Raw genomic sequence first — 13851 nt, forward strand, 5'->3', positions numbered from 1 at the left:
TATATAATCTTATGTATATGGTGTATAGGTTTTATTTGAACCTAAAGGTATATGTATAGGTTCAAATAAAAAGACTGACTGTGTAACATTCAGATGGGAACCAGTGCAAATATATGCCTCCTAACTGAATAATCTGATTAGGTTCATACCATTGTTTACATAGTGTTGTGTTGCAAAGTCATTAGTCTTCAAAAGCCTTTAGTTAGGTTTTACTTTTTGGATTTACAGCATTCACTCACATCCTCACACTCAGGCACACCCTACACCACTGATCTTAGGGATTAACACACCTCATTAGTTTATTTCTGGGTTCTTTTTAAGTTTGCGTAAGTTGGTAATAACATCACTTCATTTGTTTTGGTTGCATCCAAATGACGTCAGTTGAATATTTTGGTATTTCTAAAAGCTTCCTGTGTTATTGAAAAGTCCCCTTTCTTTTTATATTCTGCTCTGTAATATTCCCATGAGAAGGATTAACAGGACCAAAATAAAAGACTGAGTGTCAGTTCAAGAAAAATTGCATTCATACACTTTCCTTTGTACCCTAGAGGAGGTCAGTCATTCTGGATTTTGTTTTGCACAGTTTTTTTTTCCATCAAGCCAAACCTCTCTAGTACAAGAGAAGAAGAGGGCCTTTTCTGCTCATTCTTACAAGGTGTAATTTAATGACCTTGTAATGTACGAAGAATAATAACAGAAAGGGCTAACCTTATTGATTTTCATGAAATGTGTTAGGTGCTCCTGTGTTGCATTGTTTTTGCTTTTTCATATTTTGATGTGTCAGGTGTATAATTAAGTTTATTTTTTAAACAAAGCTATTAGATATGAATATTTTTTAAATTATCTGATTTTTAAAGGGTACAAAGCAGCCTAATATTACTTTAGAGTAATCTGGTACCTTATGAAGCTACCAGATAGTCTTAATCTATCTAGAACTTAATGTCAGAATTTTTTTTTACAATAGTCTTGGGATATCAAGTTATCAATTAACCTCCTAGGACCTGAGCTCTTCCACGGCATGCATTTTTAATTTCTCTTTGATATTTGGGCTGATTGGGACCCGATGAATGTAAAAACAAAGAATTACCAGATTTATTTTTTTTTACCTTATTTTTGTTTCTAAGACAAATAAGAGCCACACATGAGGATATTTAAAATTTTGATAGAACAGTAGCAGCATAATGTCCTCGTAAGTGGATATCAGGCCCTTGTAGAGCAAAATTGAGTATTTTGGGCTAAATAATCAAAAATGTGATGTCCACATATGTGGACACCAGGTCCTAGGAGGTTAAGCAGTCTAAATGGGTGTACACCAGAGGCGGAGCCAGATATTTGAAACACCCGGGGCTTAGCCATAAAGGGTAGTATGCATGTGGGATTTTTTTTTTTTTTTTTTTTGGGGGGGTGGGGGAGAAATGACTGAAAGATTAATAGGCTCTGTTTTGAGTTTTGTTCAAAAAAGAATGACTTCATATAGGGAAAAATATATATCACATATGCAGGACACCTTAAACTAGTTTTTTAATTAAGCAGCAAGGCAGAACAAAGTCGGGGCTGTATCAAGACACGAGGACTAAACCCCAATTCAACCAGACCCAGAACTGATCCGGAATTAAAACAGGACTACAACAGTTCAAAATCAGGACTACTTGGGACTTAACCAAGACAGAACCAGAATCAGAACTAGATGATAGTAGCACTAAAAATCATCATAGACCTGCACTACACTTATTTTTTAATTCTACCAAAGTCCACTATTTAGATTGAGAAAAGTTTATATAATTATTTAGCCTTGTTGTGCAAACAAGCCTGCATAACTTAATAAATATAGAATTTGAAAAATAACAAACCTAAAAAGAAACACTAGGTACGAGATACATGAGTACCTATGATACGGTGATACTTTTGGTAAACGACCATTTGACTAACATGTGTGTCTCACCTGCTCTTGTTCCATCTCTGTTCCTCTCTCTCCCTCTTTGTGCTGACAATCATCAAATATACAGTTGAAACCAGATATTTATGTACTCTTCAGATAAAAACACTTTTTTAATTGTAACATCAAATCAGACTAAATGTTTATTTTTTTAGATTGATAAATATAAAAAACATATTTGTTAACTTTAAGAGTAAAGAGAGAAACTATCTGTATTTCTTAATTGCAAATGGCACCAAATTGTATTCAAAATTGAGCCACACTTAGAGCTTTTCATGGTGTTTTATTTTAGTTGTTACCCTCCACGGCTCCACATTTCTTTTCCTGGTGTTTTGGTTGACATCTCTTGATTTTCCCATTTCAAAGAAACAGGCTCTGTGTTTTGCCTTATATGCATCCACAGGTGTGCCACCAATTTACTCACATGGACTCTACTAACCTATCAGAAGCTTCTTCAGCTCAGAATGGAATCGTCTGGAGTTTTCTTATTAATTAACAATAAACTTAGTGTACATGTACTCCTAAATTTGATGAAAGTGATAAAAATAGACAGCTCTGTCTCTCTTTATTCTGACATTTAACTAATTCAAAAGATATTTCAATATTTATTTAACCAAAACAAAACAAGTTTACTCTAAATTGATGATGTATAGTAAAAAAATGTTCTTGTGTTTTCCATAAAGTGTATGTAAATATCTGGTTTAAACTGTGAATATACTGCTGTGTATTGAAATTCCTCTTGTTTTGCATAGAAATATACTGAACAACATCCAAAGCATAATATATAAAATACTACCAGAGATTTTTCTTTGAAAGAAGCCCCTTATGTCCATTCTTGTATATCAGTACATTACTGAAACCGATTTATAGCCGTGGAGGGTAACAACTGAAAATATGAAATAAACACACACGTAAGCTAAGACTCTCTAAAGAAACAGCATTGTTGTTGTTCGGCTTTTCATTTCGCCATTTGTTGATTCACTTGAAGAGCAAGTAACGTAATATTGGTCAAGTGATCAGTTGGATATCAATCTTTCGTGATACACCGTCATATTTACATTATTTGTACAGTACGAATGATTTTCTTTGGTACCTGGTCGAACTTCAGCTCTCCTCTGTCTGCCTGGCTGCGTTTCTCTAACAGCGCACTGGCAGGCAGCAGCTGCCCCGATCATACCAATATTAGGGGGTATTTACGCAGAGTCGTAAATTCCCACAGCGTGCACTATGTGCTTCGAATATTGTGTGTAGTTTTTGTCTTATACAGTGTCAGCCAGGCATCTAACTATGAAAAAATTACACTCCAAAAGACCCTGGGCTTTCTGAAAAATCAACCCGGGCTTAAGCCCAGTAAGCCACCCCCACGCTCCGCCCCTGGTGTACACTAATGCTTGAATACCACTTTTCTGACCTAAAACGTGTACCAGATGTACCAGTAATACATTTATAGATGCAGCCAAAGTCCCATGTTTTTAATGAATCTGATCTGAGAAAGGTGCAGAATCCTCTTTAACATTTATTGTGGACTATTTAAAAGTTCAAAACTAGTTAAAATAAATGTTTCAACTTTTTTGCAAACATTGCATGTTAAACATAAAGTCTGTAATGAAAGCACTTTTTTTAGTAAAAAAAAAACAAACCCTCTGCCAATGGCAAGCCCAGCCTCAAGATCATCAACTCAATAGGATAAAGCAAAATATGTTATTTATTTAAAGCTTAAATCATAAGAACATTAGGCCACAAAATAAACACAAACATGCAAAGTCAAACATGCAGTATCGAGACAGTACTACAAACCCAAACATCTGCCATCACCACTACTGTGTCTGTGCACTGAGGCCTTATAGAATTTACATTCCAATAGAAAAAGTAAGAATAAAAACAGCTGTTTATGAAAAGAAAATACTTTCATGGTCTTTTCAGTGGGACCTCTGGGTGGTATAGCATAGTAGCATTCATGGCATTGGCAACTCAGTGGTTAACATTCACTAGCTTTAGCTATCAAAATAAATTATGCCATTTGCAGTATATACATACATTTGATTATGTGGGTCAAGGTCAAACATTTTTTAAATTATGTATTATAATTTGTTTCAGTGCAAGAAAATAGCTTAAAAATAAAAAATGAGCCATATGCTAATATTTTATGAAGCTACATTTTATAGTGCTGTAAGAAGTCAGCAACTGTTGATTCCATGCTAACAAGAATCAAGAAGAAACTTAAGCTTTTTCTTTTTTTTTTGACTTCTGAAGTTAATAGTTTCATCGTATTATTGCATACACTGTATACTTAAATACAACTGGGCTGTGTCACAGTAGTAATAACGCTCTTAAGTTATGTGAGTGAGTACAATGTGAAACTCAGTAAATATTTCAGTAAAAAGCTACAATGTTCTCAGTGATTTCAAAAATTTTACTTGGTCATCTCAGTGAACAGATTTTCTGAGAGTGGAGGAATGGCAGGGTTTGACTAGTTATGTGCAGAGTCACATGTAACGGATGCTGCAGTTTTAGTAATATTATGTATGTAATTATTTTAAATGCATAAGTAAGCAGTGTTAAGTGTAACAATTTAAAAATAATGCATTCTGTAATGGCATTTTTCTGTAATGCATTACTGTTTCTAAATCAGGTAAAGACATTACGGTTACAGACGGTACATAAGGAGTTTTTTGATTTAATTGTGAGAATCAACCATTACTAATGGCTCTAATAATACACAAAAAACAAAGGACAGATTAGGTATGTCTTTTTAGGATAGCATCACTATTGCTAACAGACCAATGTATAACAATGCAGTAATATGTAATACATTCAAGAGAGTGAAAAACCCAATATTGCAAGCACAAAATAAAAATACAAAATTAGTACTTTGTCAGAGAATAGAGTAACTCATCAGGACTGCCCATGTATAAATCAGCCAATGGTGACCTAAGGTGAACATTTGGAAATAATGAAATGGAGTGACTGAAGAACAGAGTCATGATTGAAATCAGTGAAAACATTAACTTTGTTAAAGAAGTAGGTCTTCCCAAGAATCAGTTTAGGGAAGCTGCAGCGATCATCTGTTTCCAGGACGTAAGGAAAAGGCAGAGCTTCGGCCTCCATACCATGAACCGTCAGCACATTCCCAAACACAACGCTCTGCTGAGACACACTTTCCACAGTCCCAATGTGCACTAAACAAAGATACATAAAGCCATGGCATTACAAACCAAAACATCAGCATTTTTTATGTTAAAAAAAGACTTACTTTTTTGGCAAAGATCTGTTTTGTTCAGGTTATTCACAGATAGGACTCTGGATTCTGAAAACAACATTATACATGTTATTGGTAAAATGCAGGATCTGGGCTTTGCCATCAAATTAAAATGACGTCAAATGAAGTTCTACTGCATGGAAAGGACATCTAAGCAGACAAAACAAACCATTAATCATCTTTCTTTGACCCTGTCCTGGTTCATGGATTAATCTCAGCCTCCCAGCACAGCATGACCACAGGGTGGTGTTATAGTAAAGGTGACCACAGCATCTAAACCCTGTCTTGGCAGAGTAGATCACCTCTTCCTCCTCACTTGAGCAGCAAATGTCCTGGTAGTGAAAAGAGATGTTAGTTAAGTTTCTAAAGACAGGTGTAATATTCCTTATGCTGAAGGTATTCTGACTGTCAGATATACACTAAATATATCACTAAATATAAAAAATGTTTTAGTATTGGTCTTACTGGGGCCTTGGCAGCAACTGCATAGTTTGGCTTGCAAAGCCTAATAATGATGGTTTGGTTATATTGAATTATAAATTGTTGTGTTTAGGTTCAGACTGGAGATCCTCTTTTTTGAAATGATCTGTAAAGGATTCTTCGGACTGACTTTTATAAAGTACAGTAATCTTCTCCTGGATGCATTTATCAACTATTTGTGTGACAGCCGGACAAGCTGTGTCCATGAAAGCAGCCTTGGGAGCCAATGCATTACAAGGTGTTGTTTTCCTTCACTGTAGAGTAGGCATATATTCTAGATTTAATGCTTAACTGGTTATTGAGAGGTGTCACAAGTAAGAAAGGAAATTCAAAATGCTTTTGGAGAAAAAAAAAAGAGAAGAAAAAACAAAGTGTCAAAATTAAAGACTGCAGTGCAGAGAACGGCTCAGTGACAGATTCTCAGTGGCTTCTGAACCTCACAGATCCCCTGATAATGATGAGAGGGTGTGGAAAACTGATGGATGGACGGTGGGGCATGGAAATGAGAACAAACAAGCATGTGAGCCATTTATAGAGATATAACCTGAAGTGGAGTGTGTGACGTGTCGTCCTGCCCCTGAAATTCATATAGTTTATCTCAAATAAGTTCTCATGGCATGAATAGGATGCATGAAAAATGGTCAGATAACGTGATAATTATATTATATACATCATTACTGATAAACTACCTGTGGCTCTTGCAGAGTGGATCCGCAGCACTGCAGGTCCCCTCCATGCTTATGTAATGATGTCAGCGTGTACAGTGTTCCTGCACAGCACTTCATCTGTGGGTCTTTAATGTTGTAGGCTTTGACCCCACAGCAGTGAATGTTTTCTGATTTGGGATGTCTGGTTGGAAAACAGAGGGACACATTAATATCAAATGAAGCTTATGCATAAGTTAAATAATGAAGATCTGCAATTACAACATTTCTCTGGTTTTCTGGGTGTTTGCCTGCTAGTCAATTCTTTGCATGACTTCCAATTTCCCACGTTGTCAAATTCAATACTGACATCATTACACTAGTCCAGTGTTCTTCTTACCCGCCTTCTTTGAGCCAATCAGACTCCACCCTGTGTGCTTTAAATCTGTGGGCTTTTCCATTATTTTCCTTTCCAGGAACCCATCTCTGTGTCCCTCAAGTCACTTAAAGCTCCGTCCAAGCCTCTATCTTCACCATAATTCCATTCTGCCATCATGTGTCATCAGAGACTAATCAAAAGGATCAATTAATTTCTGTAGCTTAGTAAATCATATTCAAGTCTTCTGAATGATCATTCCTCATTGAAATAAGGAGTGCAAGATAAGTTTATAAGAGGCTGAGTGAGACATGTCCTTATGTATATTGTTGGATGTCAGCCTGGAAGATATTTATCCACTTCTTCAACACAGTTATTACACAGGCTGTACACTGAAAGCAGAGAATCAGAACTGCAGCTTCAGCTCTCACTGTTCACACATAATATATTCATACCCAGTGTTGCTGTCATCACCCACTCTGACAGACTTTGCAGTTGAAAATACGCTTAATGAGAGCATTCAGGATACAAACTGCTCCACCAATACTAAAACTGAGACCGAAAGAAAAGTAGCTGCCACAAATGTTTTCAGGCCATAGAATATCCAGACTATTGAATGATGCAAACACAGACAGTTTAACTGCAAACCTTAACCCATATGGCACCAAACTGAGTCAGAAACCACATGGACTGATACAGAAGAATGCTTTATCACTTCTGCTTGTTTTCTTTTTTCTTTCTCAGCAGGTGATCCAGGTGATTGATATATGCATTTCTTTTTCTCTGCCTGTTCTGTTGGTTTATGTTTTTTGCCCTTCCCTTCTCCCCCGTCCCTCTTCTCAGCTGTTTCTCTTTCCCTCTTTCTTTTAGACCAGAGCACAACGGTGCCTGAAAGTAAACAAAGGTGGGACAGTGTTATGAACAGCTGGAATTTCTATAAAGAAAAGACCTTCTACTGGAATGCAAGACATTTCCTTTGCCTCTCCCTTCTGGGTTTCCCCTCAACCAGCACAAGATGCATTAAAATTAACTGCCCACTGACCTAAAATCAAACACTGTTACATACCAAGCTGATGAATAAGGAATGGGAAAAAAACCCATCCCTTTTCACTAGATTTTATCAGCAACACACACACACACACACACACAAAATCACCTGTGTCCATTGCAGCAAATCTCAACATCAGGCCGGTAAATTTCTGTCCCACAGCAGTGTTGTCCTGGGCTGCCGTGAAACTGAGAACAACATATAGTCCCTTTGGCCGGGTTGTAAGGAATACCCATCTCTGAACATTCCTGTCCATCGACTCTGTCCTCGTACAAGGTGTTATTACAACAGAGAACTCCACATTGTCCCGAGCCGTACGGCGTCTCTCCACAGCACTTGAAGAATCAGAGATAATACAGTAAATTGTTCAGAAATGCCTTTTGGCCCTTTTGCATTAGTAGTAGTGAATACTGAGGCCGTTCGATGAGTTTTAGACAGATCGAAAAACACCCTCAGTTATTGTATAAAAGGAGCGGGGTGGAGCTCTGAGCTCTCTCATCAAAGGGTCAGTAAAGCAGAATTTTTTCCTAGAATCTCTCTTTTCCACTGCTGTCAGCTCTACATCCTAATTAGGATGTGACACAACACATTTAATTTAATAATGAAATGTGTTGCCCATCATTTTACCCATTAACAATCTTATTAAAAATTCTTCCAAAATTCTCCTAATACATACATATAATTTTTTTTTTTATTTGAAAGAAAACGTTGCTTTAAGTCTATCACTGTCATTGGAAAAGGATTTTTTTCCCCCCCAGAGACACAAATTAAAACTTTTGACCTTTCTATTATAACTAAAAATGAGGCCCAGAGACAGAACAACAAAACAAACAAGACAAGGAAAAACAATTTGATTATTACCTGATCCATCCAAGGCTTCCACGCAGAGATACATCCATCACAGCAGACTTGTATGTGTGGATTATACACAGTGGGTGTTGCCTTGATTTCACCTAAACATAGAGGTGTGAGGGTTGGAAGGGTGGAGAGAGGACAGGAGTTAGAAACTTCTCATAAATGCTGAACTCAGTTACATCAGGAAAGACATAACAGGGGAAAAAAAGGATCTGAGAAAGGAAAGAAAATAACATTTACTCAGAGCATGGAACATGTTTGAGAAAATATTAGTCAGGGTGTTCCCTTGCAACTATAGCTTCACATTATGTTTTTCCAAATATAAAACTGTCATGTTCCATGGCAGTGTCTGGGATTTTCCAGCCGGTGTTGTTGGGTTTCCGGGGTCATTCACCATTAGTGACTCTCTGTGATGAATTATTCTCTGCCAGTGGCTCTCCAGCAATTTCCTAATGTTGTAAACCCGCTCAACATTTGGCAATAAAACCCTTTCTGATTCTGATTCTGATTCCATGATAGTCTGCTCTCAGCTGGTGTATATTCATGTTTACCTCACTCTTCTTCTGCTGTGTAAATAAAGTCTTGTGAAAAGTTAAGTTGGGTTTGAGTCTACATAGGGTCCATATCTTGCATGAACCTCTGGTTCATGACACAAAACCCTCTTTAATGCACACATTTAACTAAAAATGAGCATATAGGATTTTACAAATACAAATAGAAGACAAGATAGTATTTCTTTGTTTCATCATTTGATAAACTCCCAAGGCATTATTCTCAGTTTTAGAAAGAGTTAGTTTAGTATTACAGTATATAAAATGATATTACTAGGGGCATGTTTTATGTCTTCACACTTTATTACTTGAAGAGTTTTCCACAGTGAGCTAACATCACAAGAACAAATGGCACAATGTGCTCTGTAGGGGAAATTTATGCTGAAAACAACTGTTTGTTTTTATACCAGTAGAGCAAAATAAACTGCTCACTAAGTTCTAACTGCTTTGTTGGAGTTTGGGCTGTGATCCAGTTCCACTTTCTCTTCCAAAAGCTGCAAAGTTAGAACCACAGGGTTATGTAATTTTTATGTGATAGTAACTGACACGACAGCTGCAAAACCAAAACAAACAGACAGTGATACCTGAGGTACAGAACCAGTGAGGCTTTTGGTTTCTTTCACAGCAGTGGTGCTCTTTTGGATTGTAGCATGATGACCGACAGAGATGTGTGTTTGGTTCAGTGCTGCGGATATGCAAAAACAGGTAAAAATAAACAAAAACACAAAAACAGTCAACATCGCATAAATACTATGCTAAGTTTTCAAAGCCTCTCACAGATATACACAAGGTGTCATGTGGCATCTATGCTATTGTCACTGTCGTGGGTCTGTGACCCAGTGTTTTTAAGTTTTATTCATTGAATTATTGTTTTCTGTTGTATTATATTTAGCCCTCCGGATTTCTGTTCTGTTCCTGTGTCTCACCTCGCCTCGTCTCATGTTTCCATGTCTAAGTGTCGAATCTGCGTCTCCGTGTCTCTCTTGTATTTACTTTTTTACTAATGACAGTCTGTGTCTTGTGTCACTATCTTCAGTTTTGGTCTCCTCCCCGCCTCGTCACATCCCAGCTGTGTTCTCACCTGCTCCCCATCCTCTCATCTCTTTAAAACTTGCAGGAAATTGCAAAGATGTATTTTAACCCCAAACCTAATCAAATAGTTTCAGTGCCTAAAAGGACTTAAATTCCTAACCTATGAAAAGTGCCTCATAAACAGATTAAAGCCATTTTTAATATTAAAGCATTAAGTCATAAATGTCATAAATATCATTGTTGACAAAAATAAAGCTGTGATATGCTGGTGACCTGTCAGTTGATGTCTGAGATGCACTCCATCGACCCCGCAGCCCCAGATACACTAGCAGTCAAAAGTTTGGACACACCTTCTCATTTAATGTTTTTTTTTTTTTAATTTACATGAGTTAAGTTGTAGATTCTCACTGAAGGCATCAAAACTATGTATCAACCAGTGATAGGAATAACTGCGTTACAAGTAACGGCGTTACTAACGGTGTTGCTTTTTTCAGTAACGAGTAATCTAACTAATTACTATTTCTATCGTTACAATGCCGTTACCGTTACTAACAAGAAAATACGGTGCGGTCGCGTTACTGTTTTTCAACAAACAGACGGCTGAAGCTGTGTTCAGCTTATCGCATCTTATATCAGTTGTAAGGAAGTAGCTGTAAATAAGCTGGGCTCTACAGCTTTAAGCAGCTCTGCGGGCTCCGGCGGGCCACAGTCACTTTCTGGCACAACACCTGTAGCTAGGGGGCAAGACAATCGCATGAGTGCTGCTGTTTGACTGAGGAAGAATAAAGTAGTCGTGGTAAGCCAATCACATGATCACTTCAAGATGACAAAGCAAAAAGGTGATATATAGCAGTTTTTAAATTGTGTTGTCATGTTTACTGTCTAAGGTCAGCGCTAGCAAGCACTCTCTGCTTATGACCCCAAAAAACGACCAATCAAAAATGATATGGCAACATGACATTTGGTTGTTTAGGAAGAGGGGGAAGTTTTAGACCGAGAGAGAGAGAGAGAGAGGCAGCAGAAAAAGAGAGAGTGAGTTTTGAGATGTGAGAGATTTGCGACGTTTAGCGTGGTTGGAGTGTGTAGTTAGTGTGTGGTGTTGTGGATTGCTTTGTGTTGTGTGTCAGAACTGTAAGGCGATTGCTGTCTCCAGGTAGAGAACAGGAGTGATGCACCTGCTGCTGTCAGACCTACAGGTATCAGGCTGTGATGTTCTTCTTTATAGTGGGCAGAAATTTTTGAAGTGGCACAAATAATTTGTGGCATCTTACTGAATGCAGAACACCTGATTGTTATGTAAATAGTTTGAAATGGTTATTTAATGGTACATTTCAAATTCCTTTAATTTTAAATATGTTTATATTGTCTATCCTGTAAAATAGTCAGATGTCTATTCTTATTAATGTACAGAATTCACCTGCTTGCTGCTACTACTGCACATTCACTATATACATATATATATATATAATGTTCTTCCTCTACAGCCCCCCCCTATTTTTGCACATGTCGAGGAGCGTGTCAGGCTACATTTCACTGTGTGTTATACTTGTATAACTATGCATGTGACAAATAAAGAACCTTGAACCTTAAAAAAGGGGTAAAAGGTAAATGGCTGCAAATAAGTTTGTTGTTTGCAAAACTTGTGCATATGATTTTAAAATTGACAATTTATATTTGCATTTAAAGTTATGAAATATGATTCATTAAACATGTTTGTGGTTGTTACAGTAAAAATGATAACTTTTTTCTACTCGAATTTTATGTTTTTTGTCTGATTTTAGATCAATTGTGTTAGTACAGTATGTCAAATGAAAATAGAACTGTAAATTCAGACACGTGAGGTTGTGCTGAAAACAATGATACCAAACAAGGCAAAGTAAATAGTTTTTAAAGGTGAAATGTTGAGAAAACATCAAAAGTAGTTAAAAATGGCCAGTTATACCCTGGACCCCAGAGGGTTAAACATATTTTTAAAAGTAACGCAATAGTTACTTTTCAAGTAATTAATTACTTTTAGAATCTTGTAACTCAGTTACTAACTCAGTTACTTTTTTGAAGAAGTAACTAGTAACTATAATCAATTACTTTTTCAAAGTAACTTGCCCAACACTGCTATCAACACATATGGAATTATGTCGTAAACAAAAAACTGTGAAATAACTCAAAACATGTTTTATATTTTAGATTCTTCAAAATAGCCACCCTTTACTTTGATTACTGCTTTGCACACTCATTGCATTCTTTCGACGAGCTTCATGAGGTAGTCATCTGAAATGGTTTTCCAACATTCTTGACAGAGTTCCCACAGATGCTGAGCACTTGTTGGCCCTTTTCCCTTGACTCTGAGGTTCACCTCGGCCTAAACCATCTCGATTGGGTTTAGGTCAGGTGATTGTGGAGGGCACACCATCTGTTGCAGCACTACATCACTCTCCTTCTTGGTCAAATAGCCCTTACACAGCATGCCGGTGTGTTTGGAGTCAATGTCCTGTTGATAAATAAATGATGGCCCAACTAAACGCAAACCGGATGGGATGGCATGTCGCTGCAGGATGCTGTGGTAGCCGTGCTGGTTCAATGTTCCTTCAACTTTGAATAAATCCCCAACAGTGTCACCAGCAAAGCACCCCCACACCGTCATACCTCCTCCATGCTTCAAGGTGGGAGCCTTTGACTTTTTCCACATTGTACAAAGACATGGTGAGTGGAACCAAAGCTCTCAAATTTGGACTCATCAGACCAAAGCACAGATTTCCACTGGTCTAATGCCCATTGATTGTTTTTCTTTTCCCACACAAATCTCTTCTGCTTATTGCCTTTCCTTAGTAGTGTTTTTTAGCAGCTATTTGACCATAAAGACCTGATTTGCACAGTGTCCTCTGAACAGGTGATGTAAAGATGGGTCTCGAGCTCTGTGTGGCATTTATCTGGGCTCTGATCTGAGGTGCTGTTAACTTGTAATTTCTTAAGTTGGCGACTTGGATGAATTTTTCCTCAGCAGCAGAGGTGACCCTTGGTCTTCCTTTCCTGGGGCGGTCTTCATGTAATCTAATTTGCTGGGTTTTTGACTGCACTTGGGGACACAGTCAAAGTTTTAGCAGTTTTCCAGACTGACTGACCTTCCGTTCTTAAAGTAATGATGGACTGTTGTTTCTCTTTACTTAGCTGATTGGTTCTTGCCATAATATGAATTCTAACAGTTTTTAAATTAGGGCTGTCAGCTGTGTACCAACCTGACTTCTGCACAGCATAACTAATGGTCCTAACCCCATTAAGAAGGCAAGAAATTTCACAAATGAACCCTGACAAGGCACAACTGTGAAGTGAGAACCATTTCAGGTGACTACATCATGAAGCTCATTGAGAGAAGTCCAAAGATTTGTAGTGCTGTCAACAAAGCAGTGGATGGTTGGTTAAGAAAATGTTTGTATATATAATGTATGTATATGATGTTTGTATGTGTGTATGTATAGATAAGTGGACAATAATAGGTCAAAGCCACAGTTAACTTACCAGTTGGGTTGGAGCACAGGTGCCTGGACACACACACACACACACACACACACACACACACACACACACACACACACACACACACACACACTTTGTCATACAATAAATAACATAGGGTGAAATTTGGACTTGGGTACTGCCAAGCTGACTCTATAGG

General features: G+C 37.5%; 1 protein-coding gene across 1 annotated transcript in view; it reads right to left on the bottom strand.

Annotated features, from left to right (window-relative positions):
- Positions 1–3316: 3316 nt before the first annotated feature.
- LOC106633350 (galaxin) overlaps positions 3317–13851 on the bottom strand; it is a 15466-nt gene continuing 4931 nt past the window's right edge. Inside the window, exons 8-15 of the mRNA XM_014336045.2 lie at positions 13695–13717; positions 9734–9834; positions 8605–8696; positions 7852–8078; positions 6365–6524; positions 5365–5527; positions 5190–5243; positions 3317–5115 (exon numbers count right to left, since the gene is read on the bottom strand). Of these exons, the coding sequence (XP_014191531.1) occupies positions 4868–5115; positions 5190–5243; positions 5365–5527; positions 6365–6524; positions 7852–8078; positions 8605–8696; positions 9734–9834; positions 13695–13717 (1068 nt within the window). The 3' untranslated portion in view covers positions 3317–4867. The remainder of the gene's footprint in view (positions 5116–5189; positions 5244–5364; positions 5528–6364; positions 6525–7851; positions 8079–8604; positions 8697–9733; positions 9835–13694; positions 13718–13851) is intronic.

This window comes from Haplochromis burtoni, unplaced genomic scaffold (assembly GCF_018398535.1).
Source record: "Haplochromis burtoni strain Fernald_Lab_line unplaced genomic scaffold, NCSU_Asbu1 Contig_128, whole genome shotgun sequence".
In the NCBI taxonomy this organism is placed as follows: domain Eukaryota; kingdom Metazoa; phylum Chordata; class Actinopteri; order Cichliformes; family Cichlidae; genus Haplochromis; species Haplochromis burtoni.